This window comes from Notechis scutatus, chromosome Z (genome assembly GCF_049901735.1).
Source record: "Notechis scutatus isolate UNSWTSFEM ecotype Mainland chromosome Z, rNotScu1.2, whole genome shotgun sequence".
In the NCBI taxonomy this organism is placed as follows: Eukaryota; Metazoa; Chordata; class Lepidosauria; order Squamata; family Elapidae; genus Notechis; species Notechis scutatus.
The window spans coordinates 48,572,418-48,599,243 of NC_142025.1; the positions used below are offsets into that span (position 1 = coordinate 48,572,418).

The 26,826-nt window shown below is 36.4% G+C and overlaps 1 protein-coding gene across 2 annotated transcripts in view; it reads left to right on the top strand.

The window, feature by feature from the left end:
• The window catches only part of CUBN (cubilin), a 90,914-nt gene that overhangs the window by 1,334 nt on the left and 62,754 nt on the right, over window positions 1–26,826 (top strand). The window contains exons 2-10 of one of the 2 annotated variants that reach the window (XM_087945300.1): window positions 10,597–11,139; window positions 11,267–11,396; window positions 11,628–11,720; window positions 14,952–14,990; window positions 15,096–15,197; window positions 16,576–16,679; window positions 22,506–22,632; window positions 23,892–24,060; window positions 26,384–26,479. In XM_087945300.1, the coding sequence (XP_087801426.1) occupies window positions 11,021–11,139; window positions 11,267–11,396; window positions 11,628–11,720; window positions 14,952–14,990; window positions 15,096–15,197; window positions 16,576–16,679; window positions 22,506–22,632; window positions 23,892–24,060; window positions 26,384–26,479 (979 nt within the window). In that variant the 5' untranslated portion in view covers window positions 10,597–11,020. The remainder of the gene's footprint in view (window positions 1–10,596; window positions 11,140–11,266; window positions 11,397–11,627; window positions 11,721–14,951; window positions 14,991–15,095; window positions 15,198–16,575; window positions 16,680–22,505; window positions 22,633–23,891; window positions 24,061–26,383; window positions 26,480–26,826) is intronic. The other variant, XM_087945301.1, reaches the window with a different exon arrangement.

Genomic DNA, 26,826 nt, shown 5'->3' on the forward strand with positions numbered 1-26,826 from the left:
CATTGACAGGTAGGACATTGCAATGTATCATTTTATATACTATACTTAGATCGGACCAAAGGCAGCCTAGTTCTAGGTTTTCTAGGTCTAGAATTTCGAGTCTGGTGGCATAAAGTATTCTGTAACGAGTAGAGGAGTGGAGAACTCTTCTTGTGAAATATTTCTGGACTTTCTCAACTGTGTTAATATCATATACGTAATGTGGGTTCCAGACTGATGAGCTGTATTCGAGTATTGGTCTAGCAAATGTTTTGTATGCTCTAGTTATTAGTGTAATATTACCAGAGACAAAGCTACGTAAGATTAGGTTAACAACTCTTAACACTTTTTTGGCTATGTAGTTACAGTGGCCTCTAGCACTTAGGCCATTAGAGATGAGTACTCCAAGATCCTTGAAAGAGTTTGGATCATCAACAAGGTCTTGACTATTCAGCCTGTATTTTATTTTCTGATTATTTTTGCCAATATGTAGGACAGAGCATTTATTTGTTGAGATTTGAAGTTGGCATTTGCTTGACCATTCTTTTTGAAGGGTAATAGTATTGTCTGTGGTGTTGAATAGCTTTACATCATCAGCGAAGAGAACGCAGTTGCTCTTGATATGATCACAGAGGTCATTTATGTGGAGTATGAAAAGAGTTGGTCCTAGAACACTGCCTTGGGGGACACCACCGTTGACAGGTACAGAATTTGATAGGACGCTCCCAATTTTGACCATTTGTTGTCTGTTTGACAGGAATGCTTCTATCCAGTTATGCAGGTATCCAGAGATACCGTAAGATTTTAGTTTTAGGAGTAGTTTGTCGTGTACCACTGAATCAAAGCCTTTACAGAAGTCTATGCAGATTGTGTCTATTGCTTTGCCCTGATCGAATTGTGTAGTCCATCTGTTTTTGCAGCGTAAGAGTTGCAGATTACATGATAGTTTTTTCCTGAAACCAAATTGTATTATCAGAGAGTAGGTTGTTTGTTTCTAAGTGGAAGATGATGGATTGGTTAATAATTGATTCCATGACTTTACAGGTGACCCAGCATAAAGAGATTGGTCTGTAATTTTCAACTAGGCTGGGGTCTCCCTTTTTGAAGATGGAGATGACCGTGACTTGTGACCATAGTATTGGCAAGGAGCTGGTCCTGAAAGATTTTTCAAAGATTATGCTTAGAGGTTCGGCTATGGCAGTGGATAGCTTTTTTAAGAAGTAGGCACATATTCCGTCCGGTCCAATAGATAGAGATGGTTTTAGATTGCGTAGTGCTTTTTCAACATTGTCTTCTGTAAAATTGATATGTATTAGATCATTGTAGTTGTCTGTGGTTCAACTAGGAAATACGGGGCATGATCCATTGCTGTTTACAAATACTGAGCCAAGGAATGTGTTAAAGAGGTTGGCTTTAATAGTGTCGTCGTTGCAGTCTTTACCATTAGTCCTTTCAGGGATGGGATGGACCTTGAATCTTTTAGTTTGTTGTTTACAAAATTGTAGAAAGCGCGGGTGGAATTGGTGCATAGAAGGTTTTCTTCTTGTTTTTATCTGGTGGCATAAATTTTTGTATCGGCTTTTGAAGTTGGCAACGTGACCGGATTTGTTTTTCTGCCAAAGTGATTTCTTTTTGGATTGAAGCTTCCTTATTGTTTTGTGTAATTGGTTTTTTTGGTTTTGGGAGTTGTTAATGGTACATATAGTTTGATGACTCTTTTGACTTCAAATAAAAATACGTTGTAATGGTCTTCTACAGTATTGCATCCAGTGAATAGAAATTGCCAATCAAAGGATGAGAGATTGTTGTTTATAAGATCATAGTTGGCTTTTTTGAAGTTATAATTGGGGATTCCATCGTTGTGATGATTTTTGTGTGGACATATGTTGAGACAAAAGTCAATCATGTTGTGGTCACTGTTGGAAAAGGGTTCTTTAATTTGTATTCCGTAAATTGAATTCAAACTATTGCAGAATATGAGATCGAGGCAGTTGTTAAGTCTAGTGTTGTTGGTTACTAGTTGTTCTAGTCCCAGATTTGTTACTGCATTGTAGAAGGTTGCATGTGTGGGTTCAGTTGTACATTCGTTAAGGGTCCAGTTAATGTGAGGTAGATTGAAGTCACCAAGAAAGATAAAAGCATGTGGGCAGGATGCTGTCCATGTTAGTTGTGTATTTAGCTTGTTTGTATGTTCGATGTCATAATCAGGGGCTCTGTAACATAGTAAGAACCGAAATGTGATATTTAAGGACAATTCACAGATGATGGTCTCAGGAATAGCAAACTCCTGGGATGTTTTTTAGATGTAGGGACTTTTTATAGAAGATAGCAACACCACCTCTTCTACAGATTTCATGATCTGATCGGTAAACATGATAGTCTCTTACTGTGGTAATGGAGTCACGGAGAGATGCATTGAGCCATGTTTCACAGACAAATATAATGTCGAATTTAGCCGTATTTAGTAAGAGGAGAAATTCAGGTATTTTATTTACAAGGCTTCTTGCATTGAGTAGCTTGCATTTAAGGCCAGTTGTGGTTGGAATAGAGGTAGTTAGGGGTGTGGGTGCCTAGTTTTGAGTGATGTTGGATTGGATGGGGTGGGGTTGGATGAGGAGTTGTGGGTTGTGTGACTTTCTTTTGATGCAATCAGCTCGGTAGTCTATGTATAGATCCTTTTGTCCATTGTCTAGATGGTTTTTGAGTTCTTCGCGGAGTTCATGAGAGCGGATTCTTTGCAGTATGGATAAGTCTGGTCTTGAGCGAAGTTTTTTGTGGTTGGGATTGGTTTTTGCAATGGTGTTTATTGTATGAATGAATATGTGTTTGCTGGACTCATTTTTGCATACAACTCTACAAAATCTTGGGGCCATAGAGCCATCATTGTATTTGTACCCAGGGCCATCTCTGGTTATTTCAATGATATCTTCAAGAGAGATGTTTGTTGTAATTGAGTTGCTTATGATATCGTGAACTTTGGTGATGTTGTCTGATTCGTTGGTGTCTTCGAGACCAAATAAGATGGCATTTGGACGTTTCTGTTCATGTTCCATGGTGTCTCTGATGAGTAAGGAGATATTATTTGTGGAATTATTTGAAGGGATAGTAATTGTTTGTGGCTGTGGTTTGGTGGTTATTTTTGGTTGTAGTTGTGATTGTAGTTGAGGTAGTGGTTGTGGTTGTTGTGGGATTTGATTCTGAGCTGATAGGTACTCACTTATCTGTGTTGTATTTTTTTTTCAAGAGATATTAGGCTTGCTTGTATAGTTATTTCAAAACGTGTTGCTAAACGTTCTTCTATTAAGTGAATGAGTGATTCTATGCCTTCAACTCTGTCAAGTAGGGCAATCAGTTTTTTTAGCTTAGGAGAACATGATGGACATAGATAAAAGAATGTATCTGAATTTTTAACCATATCAGCTAGGCTTTTGTTTGCGTTTAAGCAGGCAGGGTGGGCTAGATTGTCGCATAGGTGGCATTTGATCTAAATTTCGCTTTTATTGATGGTTTCAAGACACATAAAACATGTGCAGGAGTCCGGGAGGTCATTGGTAGAGATATTTTTCTTTTGGTTTAGAGTTTTTGGCTGGCATGGTCAATGGCAATAGTACACTAAACAATTACAATAGCTAGTTACCGTGTTTCTCCAACAATACGGCCTCCACCAATAGGAAGCCCCAGCATGATTTATTGGCATAAAATCAAATTAAGCCCCTCCCCCCAAATTAAGGCCCTTTTTTAAACATGCAAAATGGGGGGGGGAAATGGCGGGGGGGCTTGCCGTTAGGAAGTACTTTGTTGCATGCCTGGATATGGTGCTGCCTGCGTTGGTGGGGCACTTCATATCGGGAGACTCAGTGCTCGCGCTTTGCTCGGACAAGCGAATTGGAACATTTCGGGCGCCTCCGCCTCCTCCTCCTCGCCCATCGCAGGTGGCGGCGGCGACGGCAAGCGGCAGCGCTTCGCTGAGGGAAAAAGAAGACAGCGCAGCCGCCTTGCTTGCTTTCCTGCCTGCCCGCCCCAGCCGGCCTCAGGAGCGGCGGCGGTAGCAGCAGGCGCGCACGCTTCTGCCGGCAAAGGGAGGAGAGGCGAGGAAAGAGAAGGGAGCGCGGCAGCGGCGGCTGTCATAGTATCGTCTCATAGCGGGGCAAGGCTGGCAAGCTGAGGTGGCCACACCAGAGAGCGTCGCTGCCGACCTGGCCGTGAGGATAAAGGGGCGGGATAGAGATTCAGTCAGACGTCAGCCTCGGCTAGAGAAAAGAGCCAGCCTCTCGGAGCACGCCGGCGTCTCTCTCTCTCTGTGTGTGTGTGTGTGTATGAAAGAGCTCGCCTTGCTCGGAGCATTTGGCGAAGCACGCGAGTTTCAGTAGTCGGAGAGGGAGGCGGCGCGAAAAGGACGCAGCGGCAACGGCAGGATGCTGCAATTGGGCAAGGTCAGGACCTTGCATTGAAGCAGCCCGGGGGCACGCAGCCACCTCCTCCAGCCCACCTTGAGGATTTGCCTTTTGTTGTTGGTATACTTGCTTCAGGCGCTCCTGTCGCCGCCTTTTTTGCCTTGAGGTAAAGCGAATTATTTTAAAACCTCTGCTCATCTTACCAGGGCCACGCCGGAGCCGTGCGGGCTGGGCAGAGCCAGGAAACACCGCGGCTCGCTTTCCCGGCTCTGCCCAGCCAGCACGGCTCCTCGGCGCGCCTGGTGGGATGAGCGGAGGTTTAAAATAATTCGCTTTGCTCGGCTTCGGCGGGAAGGCGGCGACAGGAGCGCCTGAAGCTGAAATAGTCTCCTCAGGGCTCCGGTTGCAGGGAGGAGCCCTGACTGGCCGCACGTGGCTGCACCAAAGGCCGCGGCGTTGCTCTAACACCGCGGCAGCAAGGGAGAAGGGAAACCAACGGTGGCGGAAGGTCTTCCGAAGCTGTCGCCGCCCGCCCACCCGAGGATGCATGGGGGGGGGGAATTAAGTCACCCCCGAAAAGACGGCCTAGCCATTTTTTCGGGGGTCAAAAAAAATAAGGCCCGGCCTTATTATGTGAGAAACATGGTAATGTGATAGGTAGACAGTTACTTAATGAATGTTGGCAATTAATAAATGTAAATTGATATGTTAGAGAACAAATCAAAAGTAAGGTTACTTATTACTAAAAACCAATCAATCAATCAATTGGTTATTCAAATCACTCTAATCAAATAATTTGCTAAGCAACAAACAGCCTAATTTATTACAGTAATTACTAAACACACTGGTCAATTACATTCACTAAATCACTGATTTTACTAATCAGATATCCAGTAATTACACTATATGCACTAAACACTCGATCATACTAATCAATAAAACAATAAATCAATTAATCATTTGATAAAAATTAATTATTTTAAAGAAATTGATTTGGAGATATCATTATCTAATCTTTGATATAGGTCTTGAGATAGAAAGTTATAAGTTTTGAGATACTGAAAGTAATGAAGTATTATTGAGAGTCAGTAAGTTTGCTTTGCTTAGCTGTTGCTGATATCTGAGAATAGGTTTATAACCCCTAATAAACTGGCAGGAGGCCTCTTTTCCTGGGCTGGAGAAACAGCAGTTTCTTTGTGTCAAACACTCTTTCCTCTTGAAAACAATCAGTGAGCAAGGGTTTACACTCTTTCTTGTTTTGTAGATTGAGTTTTTGAGATAGTAAAGATGCAAAGATGCTGAAGGGGGGGGGATCTCTGGCCCCTTCTTCAGCAGAGATAAACAGAACAATTCACAGGGAGGCAACAGGAAACTTTTTGTTTTCCCTTGATGAATGGGATTTCAGGCCCCCTCCTAGTTAATTAAATACACTTTCAAAGTTTGTTGCTTTAAGAGAAAGAGGCACGTAGATAGTCTTGCACTGGCAATTCAAACAGTTTATATTTTTACTATGTAGACTCAGATTTGTATTGAGCATTCGCTGCTGGCTTCAATATACTTCTGCTTCTATCACAGGAAATAAAATTGCTTCCAATCTTCACAGGAGTTCAGTTATAACAAAACTACGTTACTGTCCTTTTAAAGAAGGAGTCCAGATTAGCAATTTGGTGAAGAGGCAAGAGGGAAGGAGGGGCGGCAGGGAGGAAAGCAGTCTGCTTCAAATCCTGGCTGGAAATGTCTGAAGACCGACTCACAGCTCCCGGTGCTCACCGCCCTGCAAGGATGGGATGAATCTCATTGTCTCATTGCCTTACCTTCTAGTAAGAATGGGTCAAGTCGCAGATCGTTTAGCGCTTTTGAATAGAGCGCTTTTGAATTTAGCGCTTACCGAGGAATGAGCTCTTTTCTGGAGTGCTGGTCAATGATGGGAGGAATCGGAAATCTCCGAGCACTTTTGAATTGAGCGTTTACTGAGGAATGGAGCTCTTTTCTGGCTTGCTGGCAAGTCTAGGGCATTAGGCTTTCCACCTCGCCAGCTAGACCCGCAGGGATTTGAGGGCTTGTTGCCTGGCGCTGCCCGTGCCCGCTGGAGCTCCTCATGCTGCGCTACTGCTGACGCCATCTGTCTTGCACCTTATTTGGTACTATATGAATATTCAAGAGGTCTGGTTTCTGAATAGTCATAATGTAATTGCTTTTCAGAAAAGGAAAATTTTTTAAGGTTTATAGAGAACATCAAATACTATAATAACACTTGGAATTCTGTTGATAGGGCTGTCAGCATACAGTACGTGCTTGAAAACATACTTGTTCTTCAAAACATCTGGTATAGAGTTATAGAAGTGTATATAATTAAACTCTTGTCAATGTGATAGCTTCTGTCCTTGGGAAGTAATAATATACCATCCCTCTGAAGATCTGATTATACACATATACCCTCAATTGGAAAATACTCTGGTGAAGAAATGGGAGGAATATGTTCTTTTGCCTGAAGAGAAGGCTGTGATTTGAAAATTGATTTTATCTGTAATATTTCAAAGACACAGAATGCCCCAGGTTTACTGTATCACCGTTTTTAGCCCATATTCTTGAATAAATCCAACTATAACTATCTATATTGAACATATTACTGCTGAAGGTAAATACAATATACAGAGGTATTCAGTAAATATGCTTGAAAATTGTCACAAGTTTCTATTTGCACACTAAAAAAAAGATTCCTATAATTATGTGTCTTAAAATAGATTTAATTCAGACTAAATTGATGCAATGTTAAAGATACTAGGGATTTATTGAGTAATCTGAAAATTCATTTGTCTTAACTATACTCCTATAAGATTAAAAAAGCCTTAATAAATTACAGTATTGTGGCTCAACGTCCTCCAGAAACTGTGAGGAATTCGGAAAATTCATGTGGTGAAGTCTCAGAGAAAAATCCAGACCCATGAATCCAGATTGTCTTTGTGTTAACTCATTTTCTCTCTGTGTTTCATTTTAAACTCTAATTTAAACATAGTGTTGTAGCTCCAATTCCCGAGCCTGTGCTGTTAGAGGAAGAGGACTTGGAAGATGAGGAAGAGGACCTGGGAATGCCTTCCTCCCCAGGACCTTCCTCTCTGGTAATGCCTTCCTCCCTGATAATGCCTCAGGTTTCATCAGACAGCCGAGAGGAACAGCCTGAGATTAATCAGAAGGAAGGCATATTGGAGCAGCCCCTGACAGGGAGTCAAGAGGAAGAATGTTGGCTCGATCCTAGGCAGCATTGTAGGGAGAAACGTGAGCAGCAACGTAGGAAGCGTGGGAGGGTCAGAGAGTGAGCTGAGTCACTGAGCCACACCCCACAGGGGATAACACACAGGGTGTGTTGTCGGCTGGAACTTTGTATGGGACAAAGTTTAATCTTACTTCAGATTTTCTTTGTGAATGATTTTTGTGGTCTGCCTTGTAATTGTCTGTAAGTAGCTTTTTACTTGTTATCAGTTCGGACTTGGCAGGCAGAGCGTGTTGGAATGCCAAGGACGTTATCAGTTCCAAATAATTAACTCTGTGAAGTCCGAGCCAGCTTGCCTGCCTGTGTTTGTGTGAGTTTGTACTCTTTCATCTTTTGGGAAGAAGAAAGGTGAGACAGAACACATAGTACTCAACAGAATATCAAAATAGCTGATAAGGCACAATAACATTAATACTTTTTAAAGTATATCTTTAGTATGGTATCATTTAACATACCACCAGTAAGATAAACATTTTAAAATATTTTAAAAACTATTTTTAGAACCTAGAATGAGGAAGAATACAAGAGAAAATGCTCCCGATGAAGTTCTATTGCTTATACATCTGCCATCTTTTAATTTTTATTGGTTAGCATTTTTAATCTATGCATCTCATAGAATACTGAGATTCAAGCTATTACTAAGAAAATCAAATAGTCTGTTCCTTTTTATTTTAGTTGCTCAAATTTCTAAAATATTGTTATAAATAAAAGTTGCAAAACTTGTAGAACTGTAGAAAAACTGATTTGTTTTGTTAGTGGGGAAAAGTGGTGGGGTAGAAAGATGATGTTTGCTTTCTCAGATAGAAGTTTAACTGAACTTTTAAAAGCAGACAAACCAGATTAAAACAAACAAGCTATCAACTTTGGATTCAAAGGCTCCTCTCCCTAGTATATACTCTGACTCAGTTCTTATTTATATGTTCTATCTATGTCTTCTTCCTATTTCCTTACACACCTACACGAAAATGAGATATGCTAACCTAGAACCTGCATTCAAAGAGCAGATTTGAAACCAAGCTTGCCTAATAGTCTACTTCAGCTTTCTCAATCTGTTGTGTTACATTTCACATCTTTCCCAGAAAACATGTTCACAATATGAACGTTTCACTATTCTATTTCATCAGATTATTTGTTTAACTTATAAATATATTAGATTAACAATAATGTCCCATGTACCTTTTAGTTGGAAGTGCCATCAATTTAATTTTTTAGAGGTATTTCATCACTGAGCTATAATACATTATTGTATTATACAATACAATATATGTATTAGTACCATTAAAAATCTTGTTAATATAAACTGTAGACTATTGTGAAATTAGGGGAAGGGCAGTAGCTAGATAATCTTCCACACAGAATATCTCATGCTTTATCTTGAGTATGTCTAGATAAGATTGAAGCAATCTCTGGTATAAATGAAGCCTGAAAAATTGCTGACAGTTCCACTGTACAAAATCAGATATCAATGACCTGACTTGTAATATGTTCTTGTTTTATTGTACCACAAAAACCATTATTTAATGACAATATGTGCAATGTTGATATGTTGATTTTTTTTATTCAATTCCATATTTTTAGTTGCAATATTATTGATTAAGGGTGTTTCTCAATCCTGGCAACATGAAGATATGTGGAATTCTCCTCTAGAATTCCTCAATTAGCAGCCCATCCATTTTCAGGTGGTCAGGGTTGAGAAACATTGGTGTAGACTAACCCGCACTCTTCTTCTGATACTTTGCCAATGATAACACAGCCGTCAAGCCTCTCTTACTTGTGCCTAGGCCATCTTCTAAAGATGTCAGAAATTGTTTCTGAAATTGTGAATAAAGGCTAAAGTTTAATGGAGCAAAATCTATTGTTAAATCACCTTTATTCATTGGCATACTATAATAATTTGCTTCTGCAAAGATTAAAAGGAATGAGAATGATTAAAAACTGAAAAGTTTAACAGTAGAAGTTCTTTTAAAAAAAAACTTGGAAAACATTCTTAGATATGTTTGATCTACATGCATATCGACACACAGTTTTCCACTCCAAAGATCCTTTTCTTTTTCAATTTTCTTCCTACTAACATCTCATTGTCTATCATATAATTAGGCTTCCCTAAATGTGGTAGCCTCCCTCCTTTGGCCTTGGCTCTTTCTCCCTGCAAATTTAGAGTTGTACTAGTGTTTGCCAACCAAACATTTTGGCACAAGTAAGAAGGGAAGCTTCTATCTGTTTCAACTCGTATTTGTGCTCTTCCGAAGCCCCTTGCAGTCCCTCTACCCTGTTTCTATGATATAATTTATTTTTCCATTTAAGCCCTCAGGATTTTGTTTCATGATAAATGATTTAGTTAGGAAATACATATTGGATATTATGACTTCATGATACGTTATAATCACTGGGTCTGATTAGAGATAAATGTTACAAAGCTAAATCAGAATAAGGGTAAATGCTTTCTGTCATCAGTTTTAGAAATGATCAGGAAACACTTTTGCTGTCTCTTACAATATTTTTACAGTTGTTGAATTGTAATGAAAAATGTATTTGGGAGACATGAGGGAGAGCTACATGAGGAAAACCATGCAAAAGATATATCAGCCCACAGAAGGAGAGAGGATGTGAGAAACGTTTTCTTTCCTGGTTTTCCACAGAGCAAAAGAACGGGAGAAATACTTTCAGTCCTGTAAAATTCCATTAATGTAACCCATCAATAAAAATAGAGTGAGTACCTGGATGTGCTTGTCTAAACTACCTCAAAGGGTTAATTTGAAATCTAATAATACCTTGGTTTTATTCAAATTTCTGCCTCCTTTTGAGCTGTGTTTGCTAAAGACAATCTTTCATAGATATTGATTTAAAATGATTAATAAATTGTAAATATTCTGTCTATCATTTTGTTTTCTTATAAATATTATGATTATTGTCCCATTATATTTACATCTAAAACCTCCTCTTTTTAATCAGGAATTTGTCCTCATGGTGATGAACCTAAATGAATTTCCAGTGAATAGCAGAAACATGAGGCAGGTACAAATTAGATAAAACTAAGCTGTAATTCTCAAGAGACAATATAATGATGTGCATGTACATCACACCATTAGAAAATAACCAGTATTCCAAAAGTAGTCTTGTAAAACTGTTGATTTATTTTTAAAGGTTAATTGCAAATGTGATCTAGAAATTTCTAGACAACTATTCCTTTATAACAATAAATTACCTCTAGCATTCCTAATCAAGAAGGAGAAGAAAGAATGCTGAATAAGCACCTCTATGAATATGCAAAGACATTTTCAAGAGCAAAGTACACATGACATAGAGTTAATCCTTGAAGATAATACAGATTTCACTTTACCTGACTGCACAAGTCCAGGAAGGCTGGAAGTGAGGGATGAAGTGTTTAAGCTTTCTTCCTTGGACCCTGGTGACATTATTGATAATTTTTAGAGAAAACTATGGATCTGATTCTGATGAAAAAAATAGACCCAAAAGGAACATCAATCAGGCACAGTGAGTACCGTTCTTGACATTTTGCTTGAATTCATATAGATACAGAAAAAAGTTGTCATAGGAATAGAACAAATTATGTAGCTTCATTAAATTTTTTAACAATGTATTCTTCCCTTTGACATATCAGGCCTCGTATGTCATCCGAAGGAGGCAATTTAGTCTTCTACACTGGCTCTACCAAGAATATTGAGTTCAGAACTGGATCACAGGGCAGAATAAAACTTAATGAAGAAGACCTTGCTGATGTTTTCAGTCAGGTAATGATTTGGATCTGTTCTTCATGACATTATTAATAACATTATTACTATCTAAATATAATTTTTCAATAATGCTCAAAGGTTCAGAAAACCAGATTTAAATAAGTTGACACATATGTGATGATTCATATACAATCATATGAATCATCACATGACAGAGTTCTCTTCAATCACTGAGAATTATGTTTGCTGCAATTGAGAATTGGTTATTCCTTTTCTTTCTAATTATAGATCCAAAGAAATAAAGATGAAATTCTAGAACTAAAAAGACTCACCAACACACCTCTCAATCTTTCTAGTGAAATCATCCAGCTTCAATCCCAGGTATTTTTTAATATCTCTTATGTATCATATATATTGTGCATCAAATACAAATACCACCATTTAACTATTAATTGTTTAATTTGTTGTCCTGCAAAATAGTTTTTATGTTCTGTTTGTGAATCCTACATTTTATGCCACACAAAGAGCAGCCTATGATATCTATCCATTTATATATTATTTTTATTTGCCATAGTTGATCTACAAAGAATAAAATCTATATTTAACTACTGCCAAATATGAATTGTTTGAATTAACTGTAAATTTTTAAAAGAGAATAATTCATTGCTTGTTAATGGATTAATATCTTAACTATTGGACAATTGGATGTTGGTTGGGACCAGTACTACTTTAAGAATAAGAAGGACACTTCATGTAGATGAAGAAATAGAATCTGAAGGGTAATGAAGTGTTAAAAGGATTGCATAGACCAGGGGTGTCAAACTTGATTTCATTGAGGGCTGCATCCGGGTTGTGTTTGACCTTGGGGGCCGGGTGGGTGTGGCCAGGGTGGACATAGCCAGCTTGACATCACTTGTGTCAGGGGCACCCCTCCCAGGCTTCGTTTTTGACTGTGACAGCATCCTGCAGTACCAGAGAAAACAGAGCTCGGGAAGGCCACATGCAGGCCTTGAGTTTGATACCCTTGGCATAGACTTCTCCTGGATTTGTAGAAAGCCTTCATCTTTAGTAGAGGAGAATGATCCATTTAATTATTTTGAAACATGAACACCTACAATTAATGCAGTAAAAAAAAATCTTTGTTGAATATGTGTATTTTTAAAATTCTTTTTTTCCCAATTTTTTTATTTCAATCTGCATATGCACAACAATACATTAATAGTGTGGCATCAATATATCATACATTTTAGTATAGGCAAAATTAATAATATCAATCATATCTCTCAACGCATATATTTCACATTATTTCATAATCCTTCAATGCTTATTTTCAACCTTTCAAAACTCTCTCCAAATGCCTACCACCATATCAGTTAAACATAGTAATTCCATTATTCAATTTTCTCCCTGATTTTATTTTATTTTTTAAAATAAAAACATTCTCATTTGGCAAGCAGTGTGGTTCCAGGTTTCACATCTCAATACAAACATGACCATAATTACCTGTTCATTATATTTGTTTAGTTTCATATTGCATCATCATTATTGTTAAATATTAAGCTTATCTTATCCAATTCCAATTCATGTTATATTAATACATTCTCATATCTTATTTTACAATGTTATCTAAAATTCTCATCTCATTTCTGTTGTCATTTCTCATATTACTTTTTTCTGTCACATTTGTCATTTCATCAATCCTTATCTGTAAATATAATTGTCCCCTCTGGTTAATAATTCAAGCTAACCACCTTCATTCTACCCTAATATCAATCTCCCTATCTAGTATATAACACAAATATATATATTTTTCTTAGATTTTGCATTATATTTTCTCAAACACCTTATGAATCATCTATACATTACAAAATACTATTTTCAATATATTCTTATAAATCACAACATATTACCTTGCGGAATCTCCTTCCTTATCCTTTTTTTCCCCACCCATTATCTCTCACTCTTTGGATAATGTACTTTCTTTTCATTCTTGTTTGTTTCCTATTCTTCTTTTCGTTTTCTGGTCCTCTCTCTTAATTCCCTTTTTTCCCATTCTTATTCCCCTCCATTTCTCATTCCAGTTATTAAACTTTTCTCTCTCCCTCTTTGATTTTTCTTTTGTCCTTCCTTTTTCTGCTTTTTCCCTCTCCCCTTATCCATTTTCTGAACCATTCTCCCTTTTATCATCCCATCAGACCACAAATTTTTAATTCTAATTCCTTTCCCCCCCTGTTTAAATAATTGTTGTTCATTTTGTCTTTCAATGTTGGCTTCTTCTTTATAGAACTCCCCCCCCCCTCTGGTTTATTTTGTTCTTGCTAAGTCACCATTTCTAATTTCTGTAGTACATAATTGCACATTTCAAGTTTAATTTTTATCACGTCCCTTATATCTTGCAGATCCAATCTTGACTCTTGTAAGTCCAATCTTATATCAACAAATAGTTTCTCCATTATATCTTCTCCTTTTTTCCTTTTCTTTACTCTTCTTTAATAGTTAAAATCCTCTTCTTTAATAGATATATTCAATCCCAGAGTCCAGTATATTATTTCAGCCAATATCTTTTGAATTTATTTTCAACAATCCATACTCTTGAGTCTTTGTTCAGATGGTTCTATAACAATAATAAAGTTTCTTTTATTTTCTTTTAAGTTCCAAAATCCAAACTCTTGAGAAGACCAGATACTTTTTAAAATGTACTGAACTTTTCCTATGCCATCAGGTGGCGCTCTTGAGTCTTTTTACCTTTACTTTCTTTATTGAATATAATACTTTTATTAAGTTTGCTAATTTCAATCATTAGCTATTATTTCTTTTCTTTTCAACACACTCAATTTCAGCATTTAATTATGCTCTTTAAGTGCCCACAATTCAATAGTTATCCAGTTTAATTTCTAAACCTTTGTTGTGTTAAAGTATTTTCCTTTAAATTTTCTCCTCCAAATTAATCCAATCCAAGTTTTATAAGATCCAATTTCTTTCTCTGGTCGCCGCTTCCACACACTCCCCTCCAAGATAGCCCTTTATTTTAATACTGGGGTACCTCAAAAGCGATGTCCTTTGCCTCATTCACACTCTGCTCGCTACTTCTCTGCTCCAGCACAAAGAGTGTTCTTTGTCTTCATGGTGGCCATTTTAGGACCACCGCTGCAGCTTGCCTTCGGGAAGGATTTTCCTGTCAGGGAGGGGAGTTGCGACTCCCCTTGACCCTCCAGGCAATTTCCCCCTTCTTCACCACCCCACCAGGATGGTTCTGGTCTCGATCGGGACCCTCCAATGTAAGCTCCGGTGAAACCACGCACAATTGCGGATTCCACTCTGACTCCGATGAGGAACAAACCGGAAGTCCCATGTATTTTTTAAACTCTTGAAATTCTAAAATTCTCAAAGTAGATTCTAAGTCAGTTAGAATTCAATTTACCTGAAATCTGAAAATATTCATAAAAATTGCATAAATGTAACACAGAAAATTGCATTAAAAGTTTTTTTCTATGGGACTTTGTAGATTTTTTATTAAAATTATGAAATTGGATAGAACAGAGTAATATATGATTGTGACAACAAATACCATAAATTCATGCTAATCCACATGACATTTTTTTTCTGCTGCAGATTGTGAATATTGAAGACAGACTTTATAATCTTGAGCTGGTGAGTTACATGATTTATACCTTTTATGTACTTTAGGGTTAATTAATTGCCAGAAGTAATAATCCTAAAATAATGACTTTATTTTTGCTTTATGTTTTATTCCAGACCTTCTTTAAAAAGGCCTGTAATAGCAACCCTTGCCAAAATTCTGGAACCTGCATAAACCTACTAGATGCTTTCTTTTGTCTTTGTCCCAACAATTGGCAGGTAAGGTTCTTAATATTGCAATGTATAAAATGCACTTTGCATTTTCATTTTGCATTACACAAGAGTCAATCCAGTGCAATCAATCTAATTTATAAAAGGAAATCAGAAACTAGTCAAAGGAGAGCTTTGCAACAGAACATGCAACAGAATAATGTGGTGCAGGAGATATTTGTCAATAGGGTAGACTAGGCAGAAATTATCAGTTGCCATAGATATTAAGAGAACTACAAATTGGAGGTATTGTATACCTCCAATAATACATAATTGTTCATCCTCCTTAGGCAGTGGAGTCAGAAGGAACATCTATTATCCAGGCTGTGAAATTCAGTTGCACTTCTAGTCCATTTCTGCATTCTGTCCTTGATCTCAAGCATAATTTGTCTTGGTCCAGACCAGTGGTCATATACTGTAACTTAGAGTGCATAATTCTTTCTCCAGATTTTTAGACCGATGTCTTCTTGGTCACTTGCCATTTGAGATCTTTCTCTCAGAGATGCCAGGAGTGGGATTTTTGGCGTGCAAATTTGTATTCTGCTCTTGACTTCCATAACCTTCCCTTGTATTTAATACCTGACAACTGAAAATCTGATTATTTTGAAAAGTATACCAAGGATGGTTTAGAAGGGAGCTACTTAGTGACGGAAGCCTTAGGTATTGAAAATGCATGTGCTAGCCAGCCCAAGAATTTTCAGTTGCTTACATTTGTTTGTGTTGTGATGATTCTTAATTGAAAAATATACAAGAGAGGGTCGTTTAGGGGAAAAAGTGGGAGGAGGGAGCAGAAATCATCACCCCAGGTACAAAATTACAGTTTAATTTGTGCAGACAAGCATTTTCTTTTTTAAAAAATTATGAATATATATTGGTCATCTAATATTACAGCAGCAGCTTAATTACCACACAAATGGCCCTATATATAATATATTTTTTCAGTAGAATGTACATATCTTTGTATATCTAGTATCAATTTTTTAAAGCTTATAAAATTTTTTTAAGTATCTGAGCTGATTCTCAAAAGAGTTTTTGTTTTTTTACAGTATTCCTATGCTTTGAATTAAATGAAAATACACTATACTTAAATGAATAAGGAAGGTGCAGCCACAAAACCAAGTTTTGTTTTATTCTTTATAAAGGAAGCATTACAGTGGGAAAGTTGGATATTTTATACCAATCATTTTTACCTTGACAGCTTTAAAATATATGGATTTTGACTGCCAGAATTCTGCTCGCTGGAGAATTCTTGGAAATGAAATTCACACATCAAATTTCCCAAGATTGGAAAACTCTGTACCTTTTGAAATTTTATATCATATATTGGCTTGATGCACACTTTTAATCCCCAATTTATTTGGAAAATAAACTGTACTTCTCTTTTCAGGGACCAGATTGTTCTGTTGATGTTAATGAATGCCAGATTTATGAAGGAACATTCTTAGGATGCCAGAATGGAGCAACATGTATAAATAAGCCAGGGAATTACAGGTAATTCTAATGATCTTATGGGCAGCTTTTTGTATAGTACTTTTAAGTGCCACTTTTATATGAGAGAACATCTGTCCTAGTCAAGAGAACAGATGGATAGGAAGACATCAAATAGACATAGATGCTTTTCTAGGCCTTTCATAGTAGGACAGGTTCATGTTGCAGATCTCAAACTATATAATTTTACCTTTCACCATACAGGTAGTTTTTGATTTATGACTTGATTTATGATTTATTGCTGGAAATCAGAAATTAGCATTGTTTTTTTTTTTAAAGTGTTTTTAACTCATGATCATAGAGAACTAGCTGTACATTTTTGGCTTGATTTATAGATTCACTGGACTTTTCAAGAAGTCTAAGTATGTAACACAACACTGATGCATCACATTAAAACAAAGGCCTAGACAAATACTGTACAGCATGTACAGAGTTGGTATCAGCATATGACATTTTCTCATTTGAAAGTGCTAGGACAATTCATCATTGACCACTACCTCTGTTCTCCCTTTAAGGATGTTTTAAGATCAGATTTCAGAAACTTAGTCTTGGTCTTATTTTCCCCAGTGCCCATAACAGATCTCTGAGCAGCATCAAGAGGCAACATTCACCATTCTTATACTTTCCTATCATATTGTAGAATCAATACTATGAAGCACACCAAAAAGCTGGAACAGCTATTGTCTTACGTTTCCCAGAATAACTTTGAAGTAGATCCCAAACGCTATATGGATACTAGATTTGTTGTGCTTGATCTATTGTAAGAAACAAAAAATATAGCAAGACTCAGAAGCTTAGCCCTTCTGGGAATGCTGTCATTATCTTCAAGTTGTCTATGCCATGATTCAGTGACAGAAGGATCTTTTCTATCTGGATAGACACAACTTCCCTTTCATGGGGGGATAGAACTGACTACATGGGGGGGGGGGGGAATTCAATGTATTCTGTTCTGTATGTTTATAACAAATGTCATATATTACATTACACATTGCATTCTATGGATAGCCCTTTGGATTTAATTAGTTTAGTAACTTAGTTTAGCCTTTAGACTTAGTTCATTTAGTGACCATTAGAAGTTACAACACCACTGAAAAAAGTGATTTATGATGGGTTTTTTTACACTTACGGCCAGTGCAACATCCCCATGATCATGTGATCAAAATTGAGGCACTTGGCAATTTATGAAGGTTGCAATGTCCCAAGGTCATGTGATCACCTTTTGTAAACTTCTGAGAAGCAAAGTCAATGGCGAAGCCAGAATCACTTAACTACTGTGCTACTAACTTAACAATTGTAACGATTCACTTAACAACTGTAGCAAGAAAAGTTGTAAAATGGGGCAAAACTCACTTAACACGTGTATCACTTAGCAACAGAAATTTTGGAGTCAGTTGTGGCTGTAAGTCGAGAACCACCTACATATGTACAAAAACAAAGAAAAAAATTCAACTCTTCAACACTAAATAAATGTTCTCTCTTTATTCTCTCAGCTCTACCTATTTTTATTTTCCAGAAAAGCATTTGCATTATCCTTTTTTCTCAGAGTTCACCAAAATCTGGGCGAGATCTTGTTCATTAGTCATGATTCATTTATTTTGAGTTTTGATTTAAAAAAAGCCTGGCTTATAAATCTTCCTAACAAAACCTTTTAGATGAAAAGCATTTTTTTGTTTGACATTGGAAAATTATACTTAACAATAGTTTTATCTCTATAACAATAATTTATCTCTATAAATACCAAACAGACATTTTTTTTTGTTCTTTTGTTTTAGAAAATTTCATCATAGCGTAAAAATTTTTAAGTGAAGGCAAATTTAGAGCAACATTTATTTAAGATATATTTTTTTTGGTTGGTTATTCAGAGGTTTTCAGTGCTTTCAGTTTTAAAATTAAGATCTCTTACAATAAGAAGCAATAGAACAATAGGTATACCCACTAAACTGTTTAATCCATCAGTCTCCGTTTGAAGTCTTCTAGTGAGGGATAGCTAACTGAATAAAATAATATATGAATAATAAAGGCATGTGAGTGTGTGTGTGTGTGTGTGTGTGTGAGTGTGAGAGAGAGAGAGAGAGAAAATACAGAGCAAGTAAATTATCCTATCAGTTGATCAACATCAACATATTTTATTGCTCTACTATATAGCAATAAAAGATGATGATACTGATGAACTGATGGGATAATCTATTTGCTCTGTATTCTGTTTCTCTCTCTCTCTTTCTCTCTCCCTCTCTCTCTCTCACACACAGGAGGAGGGGAGGGAGGGAGGGAGAGAGAGGGAGAGGGAGTGTCACACTGGGAGAAGTTGGAGCAACCAATAAATTGTTAAAAGCCACAAATGGGTGAAGCCCCACTTTTTTCCTCAAAATTATTTTTCTTCCTGTAATTCTTTTTCTTCTATCCCTTATTTCCACCACCACCCCTCTCCTCAACCCAGGAAGAGCGCTAAATCAATTATTAGAGGCCTAAACTGACCTTTTACAGAGGCTTTTGAATGGGTGAAGAATAGCATGAAAGTTGGCCAAAGTTTGCAAGTTCCTCTCTCTGTTTAGATAATTGTGTCAAACAGCAAGCAGCTGTGCAAGATCAAGGAAGCAAGACTTCATTAAGTTATCTTTAATCCTACATTAGGGTAAATATTGAATCTTGGAAGCTGTTCTCGGATTTCTCCATCTTCATTCATAGTAAGATAAAGATTCTTTGAATGATATAACACTTCTTTCCAGATTTCCTATAGGTTAGGTTGCTATTTATGAAATACCAGCTGACCTACTCACTATCTCTTGATTATTCCTGTTCTCTTTCATTTGTTTCACAGCCTCCCCACAATTTCTTATAAATTGCTTCAGGGATTCAAATTATTCTTACTATAAAAATGAGTTTATTAATGTTCAGTTAGAGCCAACTTCTTATAATTTTAATCAAATTATAATTTTAATCAAATTAGATCCAGCCTCTGCCTCCTCTTGTAGCTAAAGGTCCTTTCTTACTCTTTTCTGTGAGACTATCCCTCATTGATGAAGAGACAGCTGAATCTGTCTTCTCACCTCTAATAATAATATTAATTTATTATTGTGTCTAGTACTTATTTCTGTATGAAGAACCAGCCTTGTTATTTTTTTCTAAGCCTGTTCAACTTTGTCTTCATCTTTTTTCAAAACCCTAAACATGATGCAGTACTCCAAATAAGCTATCACTCATAAGAAAAATATGGTTCAACAGTAGCTATGAGAGTTCTATACAGATAATCCTCAAGATATGACTATCATGGAGCCTGCCCATTATGGTTGCATATCATGTCAGTTGTTAGGTGAAACATCCCACCTAACACTCCCTCCATTCCTACTCTTTCCAATGAAATGTTGAAAATGTGGGTCACTAAGCAGAGCATGGGGTTCCTCCTGGATGGGGGAGACCATTAGTGGCCTAATACAGGCCCTGGCCCACTATGGTCTCTCCACTTCCGATATGCCCCTTGTTCCACTTCTCACACCTTGGATTCCAACAGGTCTTTTCCCACTCTCACTGGGTTCTCCCAAGCCTTAGCCCTGATTCACTCTCCACCAGGCCAAACACCTTTCTCCTTACTTACCTTCTGAAGAACTCTGAGGCTTTCCAGGTCACTGAAATAACTTCCTTCTTTGTGGCGGCCACATGGCACAATTCCAAAAACAGTTGCCATTTTGTTTCACAAAAATGGCAGCCGAATTTGGGTCATTGCCATGCAGCCCATTCTGTTGGCCTATCATGGTCTGCACAATGCTGCAGAAACTTTCTGCAGCATTCAGAAGCTTCTGCAGCACCGTGCAGACCTTTCTAAGGCAGCAAAATGAAGCATGTTAGGATCAATCACCCTTGTGCATCCTGGGGCCATGTAGCCTGCTGTCCTTCTACAATATGAGGTCCAAAACACTTCAAACAGTAAGTAAGGGGCATGATGGATGTGTGGGGAGGAAGTCCATGTGTTGCAGGGTTCCAGTAGGGGAGAAAGAGGCAGGGGGTGCTGCAGCAACCCTGTGCTGGCTTGTAAGGGTAAATAACCAGAGAACGACTGCAGCTGTCATAACTTTTAAATTGGATCCTATGTAGCTTTTGGGGCTCTGTTGTACATAATTTGGAGCATTCATTAAATGGCTTGTTGTACCTCAAGTACTACCTATATTCAAGGGATCTCATGCAACTTATTTCTAGGTGTTGGACATAGAATAAGCATGGATATTATTCTCTGTACTTTCTCTGAAGGACTGCCATTTGAAGCATAATTTGGGCCTAGAAACTTTTGATCTTCATTATTTTATGTGCCAAAAGAATTGAAAAGTTTGAACTGGGAATTTTTCAAAGCAACAGAATGAAGAGAGCTCCAAAAGTAAAACATATGCTACCACATGTGTAGTAGTAGTAAAATAGAAGTAATGCAGAAAAAAACCTAAAAGACTGATTAAAGAATAAATCTATTGCAACACAACTTGCACTGAGTCATAGCTTCCCTAAAGTTTGTACAGTGGGTGTCGGCTTCATAAATCCCTGAGCTTTATACATACAGGACCATAAAATTACAGGTTTACAAATTGGAAAGGACTTGGAAACTGTCTTGCTCAGCTTTATCTCAGTGCAAAATATCAAATGTAGAATGTTGTTATAGCATCTCAGACAAAAGGCTATATTTAGCCTCTGCTTAAACATTTATCACAGATGAAGGCTCCTGAAAAGACTCTTGAGAACATGTAGAATAGATGATGTAATGATATTTTTACTTTTATTTGTACATATTTGAATATATTATTTCTATACATGAATATATTATTGATGGCAGACTCCACCTTCCCCACTTGCTCTCCACTTATCCATCCTCTGGTGATAATATTGATGTATTATTCTTGTTGTGTTCTTTTGTCATTGTTTATTTTATTGTTCTATTATTATACTTCTGTTTATGCTTTTTTCATATTTCTTTTAATTACTATAATATTCTTAGAGTAGCTTCTTAAGTGAGATAGGTGGCAAATATATTTAACAAATATTAATAAATTTAAACAATCATATTTTATTCTCATATAAATATATGAATATTCATACAGTTATAAATTCATGTAAATTTGTCATTATCAGCCAATGTAATAAATCAATTCATCATTGGAAAATCAATGAGATAAATGCAGGCTGTTTTATACAAGGGGACTGATCAAATTATTTCTATTCAATTTCACATACATTACCTCATAAATCCATTCCATTCCATTCCGTTACTATATCAACCTGCATTTTAAATTCATTCTTCTGCGTTTATTCCTCTGATTTTTTTAAAAAATAAAACATGTTTTTAAAAACATGTTGTTTTTAAGCTAAAGCTATATTACAATATTTGGAAACATGAAAACTGAAAGTAACTGTTTTTTGATTATTTAAAAGTGATAAAAACCATTCTACTATATGTTTTTTCAGTCATATGAAAGAGACCACATTCTAGCTGGGAAAACATTTTTGTTTCTATCAAATAGGAATTTTCTCTAAGAATATAATGTTTTATTTCAAGGTGTAAAAATGAAGAATAGAAAAAATACCAAGGCATCATGTTTAATTATGTGATGATTTGTTTAATGGCCAGAGTCAAAAACTGATCAACTGGCGTAGTTAAGTCAGGAGTGATCATGTGATGTTTCACTATAAAATTGCATCATTTAGTGATAGAGTTACTGGCCCCAACTGTGGTTGGTAAGTGAGGACTACCTGTACTGTAAACACAATTAAAAATGATGAATCTGCCTGAACCAAAATCTTACACTGAAAGGAAGGAATATTTATATGAATTCATTGTTGTTCTTTCAAAAGTTGCATCTGTACACCAGAAACATACGGACAGTACTGCACATCAGAATTTGATGATTGTCAAGGAGGATCTTCTCTTCTTTGTGGGCATGGGGTTTGTGTGGATGGAAACAGAGAACAGCACAATCAGGTAAGCAAGAGAAGCCTTGTATCAAGGGTAAACCTGCCAGGAATACTTTATTTAGATATGTGTGGAGTTATACTCAATTGCCCAAATAACTTTTTCCAAAACTTTGAGATATACAGCAATGCAGTTGCTGTACATCCAATTTCCTGGATGTAAGTCTCATTTCATTCCATTGTCCTTTCTGTTCTACTGAAGATTCCATTATCTGTGGAACTTAATCAAAATCAGCCTTAGCTAGCCTGGGAATAATAAAATTTGATTTATATTTATTTGGTTAAACATGTAGCACAGCATTTTCTTAGAATACTGTGTCAGTATCCTTCATCAACCTAAGAAAAAGCTGTAGTGGAAGAAGAAATCTTCAGTGAAGAAGGTCTCCATTAGTAGAAAGTATCTCTGCCTGATTGTGGAGGATCTCCACTCCACTTATTCCAAAATTCCCCAGATTTTCTTAGTAGCATTTGGAGAAGGTTATGCAGACTGCTGGAGGAAAGAAGGGACAGGAAATTTTGCTTTCAGAAATTGACTTCTATAAGCTTCTATCCTCCTGCGTATTCTCCAGTTCTCACCATACTTTAGCAATATTTTATATGCATATTTTTTAATTAATTCAATTTTTCCCATGTTTTTAATTGCTACAAAATGTACAGCATTCATACTTTGTTTAAAAGGTGAGTCTCCAAAATGCTTTGAGCTCTTACTCAAATATTTTACTTGTCATTGTAATAACTATACTTGCTGTTTTGCAACAGACGTGATTTCAAAGATATCACTATACTATTTGATATGTAGTAGAATCTAACTTTGTCTTCATGATTGTACTTATGTTTAAATCAGGAACCCATTTGATAGCTGCAAGTCTGAATGAGCAATTTTTATTTTACCTGCTTTTTCAGATTATAATTACATAATTTGCCAAAAATAAATCAGCTAATGTCAGATTGGTGTGTTTCTTTCTGCAAGTTTAAGGTGTATTTGTTGTTCTACCTCTATTTAGTTCATTTCATGATGTTCATTTCAGAGAAAAATATGGGTTTTCTTTTTCTAATATCAATATCTTTCAGTGCAAGTATGCACTAAGCTTTAATTGTTAGAGGAAGGAACAGAAAACCTGGGTAAATAAGATAAACTGAAATTGCATCAAGAATTTTGACATGTCAGATTCCAGAAGAATGCTTGGTAATAGTATTAGTGCTAATAGAAGTAACTCTTTTAGGAACATTTACAGTTATTTTCATGTTTACCTTATTTTAACCTGGCAGCCTAGTTATACTTGCATCTGTGATGATGGCTGGATGTCGCCTCCAGGGAGCCTTGCTTGCAATGCTGACATTGATGAATGCAGCCTTCCAAACCCACCTTGTTCAGTGAATCCTCCTGTACGGTGTATCAACATGCGAGGCTTTTATTTTTGCGATCCATGTCCAGCAGGTAAGCAATATTTCATAAATGTCCTCTTATTTGTTTCTCATGTGGTTTAGCATTGGCATTACAAGGAGTTTCATGGTGCAATCACCTTCTTTCTGAGATGCTGTTTTCAAACTTTATATTGCTTTGTTTGGGTATTCCTTTAAAAATAGCAGCTCTTTGAATGAGAATTGGAGTGGTCTAGTCTGGAGAAAAATAAGTCTCGTTTGGTCATATTCAAACATAAGACTAACCTAGCATTTTTAAAAAAAGTTATTTGATAGTTGGGAGCGGCATGGAGTATAGCTACCAAGATATTAATGAATTTGAAACAGGTAATGAAAGTTGTTAATCTTCCCCAATTGTTGTCTTTACACATTGGAATATTTTTATTGTAGTCATTGTCCACCTGTTAAACAAGTCTATATTAATTAGGTTCACCTTATATTATTGTGTGTGTGTTTGTATGTATGTGTGTTTATATATCTTTCCATCCTTCCTTTACAAATCTGGAACAAATGTATTCTTTTTAATTCCCTTTTTTTGTGTTCCATATATATAATCACCCAACACATAACTGTATTTATATGATTTAAAAAACAGTCCACTGTGTTTCCATACTGATTATTAGAGGAACAATATTTTTTTCATTTCTGAATGAAATACAACATGGTGTTATATCCTATTCCATTTGGCTTGATTGATCATCTGAATAGATTGTATCCTCTCACCAACAAGAATAGTTTTCATCCTTGATATCCATGTAGTGAATTGTTAAATGCAAAAATTATATCTAATAAATTGAAAGGTGCAATACGTTTTGAACTAGTTGTATTATATAAGCTATTCTTCCAGTTCGTACATGTAGCAAAAGCCTTGAACAGAAAGATTAACTCATAAAATAAAGTAACTTTTTTCAAGATGTTAGCATGGTCAGTATCAGAAGTTGGAATTACCAGGCATTTGTGGATTTCAATAACAGAGAGAATGATTGATTATCAGGGCTCACTAGCTTGTTCTTCTATACATCTCCAATTGAACACTCACTCAATCATTTTAGCTAGAAGAAGAATGTCAATCAATAGTACTATATGAAACAAGGGAAGTTTTTTCTTAGGAAAAGACCCATCTGGAGAACAGGTCAACCATTGAAGAAAATAAAAAAGGTTGTTGAGGACATCTTGTTCAACAGATATTGGCCAGAAATCTCTCTGATTTCTATACTTAACAATCACAATAGTGTAAGAATAATACAGACTCAGTTCAGAGAAAGGGCAAATGTCCAGGGGAAAATAATCATAGATTTCATACATCTTATAAAAAGAGAATGAAGAATGCTTAGCTTTGAGAAGAGAAAGCTGAAGGTGGGGTAGGGCTCTTCAAATACTTTGGAGGAAGTGACAGAGAAGAAATCCAAAGCTTCATTTAATCTTGCATCATTTAATAATTTGTATCATCCAAGGCAGAAAATAATGGATTTTACAGGTTAAAAGAAAGTAGATCTTGACTGACTTTTAAAAAATTATATCTAATTGTAAGTTCAAACAAATGGCTCTGGAAGTGTTCACAACACCAAGAATGGAATTTCCTTATTTGGGAATGATTGAATATCAGTTACTATACTAACACAAGATGAATTAAAAAGGAACAGTATTTAATTAAATATATTTATAACAGTATTTTAATTTTAATTTCTGCACTATGAAAGGCTTGTACTCTAAATTTAATGGCCCCTTCCAACTCTAAGATACTAAGACAAAATATAATTTAAATTAATAGGTTAACATGATGTCTGTTACTTTTCTCTTTTCACATCAAAAATTATTGTTCAAAAACTGAATAAATTAATGGTGCAAATTACATTCCTTTTTGAAGAATTTCCTTCCATAACAGCAGAAGGGGCACATATTACTGTATTTAGTTGAAGGTTACCAAATTGTTTGCATGTCTGTTTATGGAACAGTTCATCAAGCCATGTTCCTCATGGATATTACCATACTGTTCCTTTGTAATGCATCTTGTGTTAGTATAGTAACTGGTATTTTGGCAGAGACACAAGGATGTCTTGAATCTATGAAGTGCAGTATTTAATACAGTTAGAGTCATAAATTTGATTCTGTTGACCACATTTCCTCCTCATTTATATACTGCTGCAAATTAATTTAAATGGATTGTAATGATGTCAGGGCAATCTGAGCCTCTTCCTAGAATGTAGAAATTTGTGAAACAGTTTGCATTTGGCAAAGAGTTCCCTCAACACTGTTGTCTAAGGGAAGTATTTATTTTTACTTCACCATCACATGCTATCACTGCATGTGTTTACTGTTTACTGTTTTGTTTAAACCAGGCTATGAAGGTGATGGGAAAGTATGCACATTGATTAACATATGCTCAGTCGACAATGGGGGCTGCCATCCACTTGCTGTATGTAACAACATATCAGGTAATATTGAAAACAACAACACTAGGTTTGTAGGAAGGCTATATCTAGCCAGCAAACGTTTCCCTTTCTTTATATAAAATAGTGTTTCTCAGTTTTAGGAATTTGAAGATGTGTAGACCTCCAATTCCCCAAATTTCCCACATATCCTAAAGATGATAGAGGTTGAGGAAAAATGATCTTCAAGACAAGATGGTACCCAATTTTCATTCTGTATTCCAAAGCTGGCAGTTAAATCTTAACTTCCAGAGCACTGAACTGGTTCATCTGACAAACCTTACTTAGAGTGCACAGGACAGACCACATAATTGGCACAAGTGTATCCTTCAGGTGGGCCCTGAAACAAATGA